Genomic DNA, 7,970 nt, shown 5'->3' with positions numbered 1-7,970 from the left:
TAGCAAGGTGGCTAACTTTATGGTCAACTTCTCTGAACCCCATGAAATTGGAGGAGTAGGAATTTTTTTCTCCTTTTTTTCTCATTTTCTTGACTCTCATTATCTTACAGATTATTTTTTATCTTCTTTTGACTATTAAAAAATTTATAAGAAATATTGATGTGACTTAATCGTAATCATTCCAATAGTAATCTTGTTTACAATCATCCAAATAGTAACCTAACATTGGGGTAAAGAATCAATATTATGCTCTTTTCTCTTTTCCAAGGCCAATTATAAGCAAAGTAACTAATCATAACATATTTATGTTTGCCAAGACGATATTTTTTAACTATTATAATTTATATGGATAAGGATTCGGATTTGGATGCAAGCCAGCAAACACATTGCTTAACCAACTGACTTAACTCATATCTGCAATAACACGATTGGGTTAACACACAAATTAATTCATCCATGCTATCATGGCCAACTAACCTAACCAATTGTGCGACTAACCTAACCAACTTGTGTAGTAGCACAATTGGCGTAACACAATTAATTTATTCACACTATCTTGACCAACTGATCTAACTTTTATATGCTATAACACAATTGATCCTAGAGGAACACACAATTAATTCATCTGAATTTGGCCTGGTGCCTATGTTTGGAACATGAAGTGATCAAATGTGATCAATTTTGAAACTTAATTATTTATGTTTGATAAAAATAAATTAAATAAAAAAGAGAAAAATACAGTCCTTAATCTGTACTGGCTAACTAATACTCCCATAAGAATGGGTCCCCTAGCCTGAATCCAGTGTCAGCTGCACACAAATGCCAAGTTGAAGAAGAATAATTGCAAAAATTATCACTTCCATCTTTCCCATCCATGAAAAGATCTGGTAGGTCAAACAATTTCTCATCATCGTAATCTGTTGAACCAGAAGCACAAGTGCTACTTGATTCTTGAGCATTGGACAAGGTTGAATTTGTTGATATAGGGAGCTTGGGCTCCGCTTCTTTAGTTTCTGCTTCACATATAAGCTGCTTATCCTCAGAAGCAGAAGCAGCAGCAGCAGCTGCCTTGGCAGCAGCAGCTTGGATGTCCTTTGGAGACTTGGAGTCTGGCTGGGGAAGTGCTTGAGCCAATTCAGGGAAATTGAGATAAGCAGAAACACCTTTGATGGCTAGAGTTGCCACATCATGAGCCCTGGCTGCCATTTCAGCAGTTGGGTATGTCCCTAACCATATTCTCGATTTCTTCCTCGGCTCGCGGATTTCCGACACCCATTTTCCCCAACTGCGCATTCTTACGCCGCGGTACGTCGGGTGCTTGCCATCACTGTGATCACTAGTAGTCCTCTGCCTCTTCTTCTTGTTGCCTTGCTCTTTCTCATTGTTTGGCCTTTGCCCTTTTTTTGATGTACAATTATCTGAATTTAGAGAAACTTGTGTGGTTTTATGATCCGTCAATGAATTGAAATTTGTCGTTATCGTGGAGGAGGAAGAGGTGGAGGAGGAGGAGGAGGTGGAGGAAGAGGAGGAGGTGGTGGAGGTGAAGGAGGGGAGAAGGTTTTCTTGAGCATCACTCTCTATGTTGATTTGGTTTGCCATGATAGAGGGGTTACGTAGCTCCAAAATTTAAGAGAAACGAATGTGAGCGGTGCATAAAAGCATAGGTGGTGGGTTTGTACGATTCTCTAGAAACAAAATTTAAGTAAATAAATAAAAAAGGAAAAGAAGAAAAAGGAAAAAAGAATATATATATATATATAAAGAAGCATGATTGGTGCAAATGCCGTGAGAGAGAGAGAGAGAGAGGGACACAGTTCAGCTATTTTGTTCCCCCATGTGGGAATGCATCAGTAGTGTATGCTTTGAGACTCTCTTTTTTGTTTTTTTGTTTTTCAGAAGAAAGGGGGATAATTGATGGTGAGCTACGATTATCTATCCCTTTCAAGACGGGAGAGGGTATGGGAAATTTCACCTTACTCGTGGCTACAGTCAAACAGGCCTACCAACTTGGAGCATCGAACCCAGAACCTCCTACATAAACTCTCTTTTTTGGAGAGTCACAGTCTTCGCCTTTATCCTTGGGCCACTTATTGTTGTTGCTTTTCGTTTTATTTTAAGTAATATAAATTCTTTTTTTCTTCCCATCTGCTCCTTGCTTGGTCTATCTTTTTCTCTTTTTTTCATGTTAAATTTATATTTGTTTTTGGGTCACAAAACCATATGGTCTTTCTTTTTCTCCTTTTTTCTATTTTTTTTTTCTTGTTATATATAAATATATGTTTCAGTGACAAGCATATTCATTTTTCATGTGTAGCATAATAAATGATTGCAGATTTTGGTAGGCTTCTGGGGTCTCACTAGTTCTCACAATATAGATTTGTTTGGTTGTCCAATTGATTTGAAAGGAAGCTACCTAAGTATTTTATGTTTATTTTTTTTTCTAGGGTTAGGGTGTATATGTTAACAGAGCAGTTAGTAGAGTACATTATGCATCAATATCCAAAAAACAAAAAAGAATTCAAACACTTAATTTTCTCCCTGTACACGCTCTTATTTAGTTTTGGCATTCAAAATAAAGAAACTAAAAAAAAAAAATAGAAAAAAATAGAAGTGTGAAAAAAAAATAACCGAAATGGACATGCGGAAATCATTTACTAGACAAAAAGCTCAAAATTTGAGTATTCGAAGTTTGTTTGTTGATATGAATTTGCCATCTTCAACTTGGTCCAATTATGTCTCCAATGGCCTTTGCTACAACCAAGGTTCTAAAAAATGTTAGGCGCTAGTCCGGCGGCATGCTGGGGTCTAGTGCCTAGGCGGCTAAGCAGGGCCTAGGTTGACTAGGGGGATTTAAATACATTCTTTATTTATTGTATTAATAAGTGTCTATTTATACTTAAGAAACACACATAATTATATTGGGATACATAAATTGCAAAATAAGATAACATAAATTACAAAGTATTAGACATATTGAAAACATGAAGAACAAACATATATTGAGTGTTCATCAAAACATTCAACACGTCTTTTACATTATATTGAAAAATTAAAATACAAAATGAAAGTTATTGATTTTCTGTCTAAGTGAGAGTCGCAACCTAGGCGGACGCCTAAGCCAGTTTAGGCACACTTTCTTAATTTTTAAACGCCTAGGGACTAATTGGAGTGGTAGCTAGTTGCCTAGCACCTAGATGGAAATTTTTAGAACACTAGCTGCAACCTTGTCACTAACTTCTTTTACATCCGATATGTATATAGCCAAAATATCAAATATTGTTGCAGTCATATTTACAATAGGAATGTGATTGTGTAAATTCTAGTAGATATAGGAATGTATCTTATATTCCTATTAGGAGTTGATTACCTATTAAGAGTTGTAATCCTAAAGGGAAAAGTTTTTTCCTATCCTACTACTATAAATAAAGGCACAATGGGGTGACTCAAACACACTTCACAATTAAATCACTCTCTCTTCTCTCTAATTGCCGCCGGCCCCCTCTCTCTCTTATCCCCTAGATTAGTTCAATCAAATAGACCTACAACAAATATAAATTAATTAGTTAAATTTAGATTAATATAGCAATTGAAATACACCTAGTATGCTATGCAAGAATCTTTGGTACAAGGCAGCATAACCAAATGATGAAGTGTCAAAAGCCCATCAAGCCGGCACACAAAGATCTGATATACACATGAATATTCAAATACTAGGAGACTAATCAGTGTCTTAGTTTTGTATAATAATTGATTAATGTGGTGTATTTGCTATCAGCATATATGCTAATCAGTAATCACCATCTGTTGATCAAGTTTCATGAATTTTAGGGACCTGATAATTTAGGTTACATGATGTGTTGGAGCACATGGCAGTGGGACCAGTGACAGGTTTTCCAGCAAACTGGTTCACCATGCAAGCAATATGCTCTTTGTTTTTTACTCCTTATATTCCCTCGAAAAAAATTATTTTTCACATTGTTAACTTTTGCAATTCAAAGCTATCATGTTACTTTGAATTTTGTTATTAAATATAAAACATATACATGGCACATAAAGAAAGTTCAGGTTTTTTCATAAAATCAATTAGAAATATAGGAAGAAGTTCAATTATTTATAAGTAAATAAAGGTTCATTCTTTTCTTGATGTGAGATTTTTACTCTCAACAAACTTCTTCATGTGTGGCGAATTATTTAGTCTAACACGTAGACAACCTAAATTAGATGACGTGAAGGACGTGTAACCTTTGTACTTCACAAGTGAGACAACATGCTCTAATGCTATGCGGGATATATATTCAGACTCTCAACACATTCAAAGAGATACTTACACAAAAATTGAGGAGGAACTCCTAACAAAATATCATGGCATTTTGGTGGGACTTCTTGTTTATGATCGAAACCGAAACACTTTGTAAAAATTATCATCGCAAAAAGTTAATTAAAACCAAACTTCTCGTAGTACCAATTTCAACCATCTGTTTGTATACAGTTTGATGACTAAGGGATCTCATATTATACTTTCTTTCTTTCTTTCTTTTTTTTTTTTTTTTGCAAAGATGATATTTACATAGTGAATTTTAATATGAACGATTCAAATCATAAGCAGAAGTTTTACGAATCGGCAACAAGCTGCTTTTGTGTGGAAACTCCTCGATAAATTTGTGGATTCAAACATTTCTATTTTAGCTTATGTTAAAAGAATTGTTATTAGCATTCCAAAAATTTTATTTTGCACTTTTTTTTTTGTCAAATAATAGATTTGTTATATTAGATGTTAAATTAGGAAACCGACAAGGTTTGAACCCACACCGTGGTGCAAGGAAATCACTCATCTCCACCACTGTGGTAGAGAGCCACTTACCTCATTTTGCACATCTCACAAATACATATTTTTTTTGTTCTAAATATAGATAGTTTGGAATGCAAAATAAAAAAATGTAGAACGTGAATAACAATTTCTTACGTTTTGAGTGAATTTCAGCTTACCGATAGACTTCAGTTAGCGTTCTTCAACTCGTCTATTGTGAAAGCTATATCAGTTAGTATAAAAAACATGTGGTTACTAATTGGTGCTCTATGCCAACATATACTAGTGATCGCACCATCATTTATTGACAGCATCGAGAGAGTAATATACCTCTAATTTGTTGGCTTTTGTTTGGGATCTAATCACCAACTCATAAATTAAACAAAGAAATTTTGAAACAGAAGACAAATAAAAACAAAAATGTGAAAGGGTGCCTTAGGTGGGGGGTTGTCTTATTCACCATCATTTGTATGTATTGGCAGTATTGAAACGGTCCATGCCACATGGACCAAGCCAGAATATTAATTAGTAAAACCGTATCCCTAGGTGTTCAGACATTCCTCAAATGACAGCGAGATGGAGTAAGCTTCAAGCAAATACGTAGTATTTCTGTATTATATTTAGCATATAATTGACCAATTCATGCCTTTTTTTTTACTGCACATGCCACAGATGCATAATTGTCGTCGCCTTTTATGCAATTGACATAACGATATGTGTAAGTCTTTCTTCAGCTAGTGTTGCACTATTGACCCGAGTTATTACGGTAATTAATTATTTATCTATACAATATGAGTCGTTTTTTTCTTTTTTTGCAGTAGCGTTGAAGATTTTATGAATAATATTTTGGCCGCTTAATTATGAGTTAAAATTCTTATTCAAAATCCTTGATGAATGATTCACAAAACTTCGTACTTATGGTCAGACAGTCATGTTATTCATCATTTAGTCAATAATTGTAGCGAATAGATATATGGTTTGATCAATCAAACTAACTACAGTATTTTGTAATGTCTATCTATTTTTTACAGTTGATTTTCTAAATAACTTTCTTTTTAATTTATATTTGGCAGAAATTATCTTTACATGTTATTTATAGAAATAAGTACCTAAGACCCATAACCTTTTAGTGTCATTCCAAAGTGGTGTCAACTTTTTTAAACATTCCAAACAAGTACCCAACATATTAAAAATGTCACATCCTTTAAGCCTAGTTAATTTTTCAAAGATCAATTATATTCAAAATCCACCAACTGGGCATATCATGGACAATATTAATATTAGTTGCCTCAAAATCTAAATTTCAAATACAGATTATATTATATGGAACCCAATGATCAAACAGGTATTGAATTGAATTGAAAATGGACCCAAATCAAAATTACATCAGGAGGGCAATCTTTTAACAAAGAAGAGGGTTAAGCATTCAAATTGGGTTTCAAAGAGTTTGTTTCTGCTTATGTGATTTCCTCATTCGCCTATTCTCAGCTCGTAAAGCTTCCAGTTCTTCTTTGCGGGCGGTGAAGATAGTGATGTCCGCATCATGGTAGTCTATACCATTTCAGCAACCTCTATGACCTTCTTCTCAATGTTGGCGGCTTGAGTTGTAGAGTGAAGTTGGTGGTTTTGCGTTGGGTTTGGAGGTGATGACATGATGATGGTGGTGGTAACCATTGGTTGGTGGAGGCTATGCTTCCATGACATTCTATTGATTTGGAGACAAATTCAACCTAGTTAATTTAGGGGTGGTTTGGTATGGTATTCCAAACTAAAAATGGTATCCTGAATCTCAAACCAAAAAAATATAGGGACGGAAATTTTAGGGATTCCCAAAATATTTTTGGTAATCGGGATGGTTGGGTATTCGCAAATTTCATACAAATTGAAATACCAAGCATTCATACCAAGTCAAATTGACATTGTTTCAAACTACTTAATTTCATACTATTTCTAATATAGTCTACTATCCAACTACTTAAATTCAACTAACATGCATGCAACCAAATTAAAATAAGTTAAAGTAATAAATTTCACAGCCTAGAAATTTCTTGAAATGCTCCTCCAGTCGCCCTTGCACTTTCTAAACTATTTTAGTCCAATTAGAAACAATCGAACAGTTGAGGAGACAATATCGATTCTCATACCGAAATTTCAAAATCGGTCGGTATGTCATCCCGAAAATTTTGGGAATTTTGGTTTGGGATCAGGATTTTTTTTGGTTTGGTTCGGGATTTTCGGGAATTTTTCTAGCAACAGATTTTTAACTGGTGCTTAATGGGTGTAACATTTTCAATAGGTTTGGTACTTGTTTGAAATGTTTGAAAAAGTTCAGACCAATTTGGAATGGCACTAAAAAGTTAAGAGGTTTTAGATCCTTAATCCTTATTTATAATATGCCAAATTCTGATAATATATAAGTACGAAATTTTTTGAATCGTCAACCACGAACAATTTTGAATAAAAATTCTTATTTCATCGATTCCATTTGCAACCAACTATGTTCAACTTTTATTGAGAGGCTAATTTAAGCCCTCAATAACAATAATGCATGAAAGATGCATGCGTCCAGCTCGAAACCACACAATAAACTGGGACACTGGGCATGTGGACGTCACTATAAGATGATAGATGTTGTTGCATTGAGCTAAAGGAAAAAAAATAGTTCCCGGTCCACAGTAGGAAGAAACGTTGATTGCGACCCAACAGCAGCAGCAGCAGCATTCACACATCCATCTTGCATCCCTTGTTGCTACAACAACTCAAGTTCAGTACCATCATCACGGTTATGAAAGGGTGTAGTTGAATCTAGAAAATCCGACAAAGTATTTGATATTTTGAAATCGAAAGGGAATCCCGTATTTGGCGAAAAAACCTTTCACGAATTTTGAGTCTCTCCACTTGTTTCCGATTTGAAATGGCTTTGTATTTCCTAGTGCTAGTGAATCGCATGATGGTAGCAACAGAGAGGCTGAAATGTCTTCGTGAGTCCTCTCGACCTCCGAAATGGTAAATTGCAGTGACGGAACCATCAGTTGGTCCCTTTTAAAAAAATAAAATAAAATCGCGACTGGAATATGTAACAGATACATACATTGCATCTGTGGACATATTAAGGAGGGAAATAATAGATTTGGTTACGGGCAAGTCCAAATAATTGAAGTTA

At 34.8% G+C, this 7,970-nt stretch overlaps 1 protein-coding gene across 1 annotated transcript; it reads right to left on the bottom strand.

Moving 5' to 3' along the window:
• Window positions 1-670: 670 nt before the first annotated feature.
• On the bottom strand, window positions 671-1,728 carry LOC103420261 (ethylene-responsive transcription factor ERF034-like). Its single transcript, XM_008358322.4, has one exon. The coding sequence runs from the start codon at window positions 1,597-1,599 to the stop codon at window positions 763-765; it is 837 nt and encodes a 278-aa protein (XP_008356544.1). The 5' UTR covers window positions 1,600-1,728; the 3' UTR covers window positions 671-762.
• Window positions 1,729-7,970: the final 6,242 nt, after the last annotated feature.

Source organism: Malus domestica, chromosome 02 (assembly GCF_042453785.1).
Source record: "Malus domestica chromosome 02, GDT2T_hap1".
NCBI lineage: Eukaryota > Viridiplantae > Streptophyta > Magnoliopsida > Rosales > Rosaceae > Malus > Malus domestica.
This window is presented reverse-complemented; position numbering and strand designations above follow the sequence as displayed.

Coding starts and splice junctions, on each gene's coding strand:
- LOC103420261 (XM_008358322.4), bottom strand. CDS start 1,599: ATGGCAAACCAAATCAACATAGAGAGTGATGCTCAAGAAAACCTTCTC.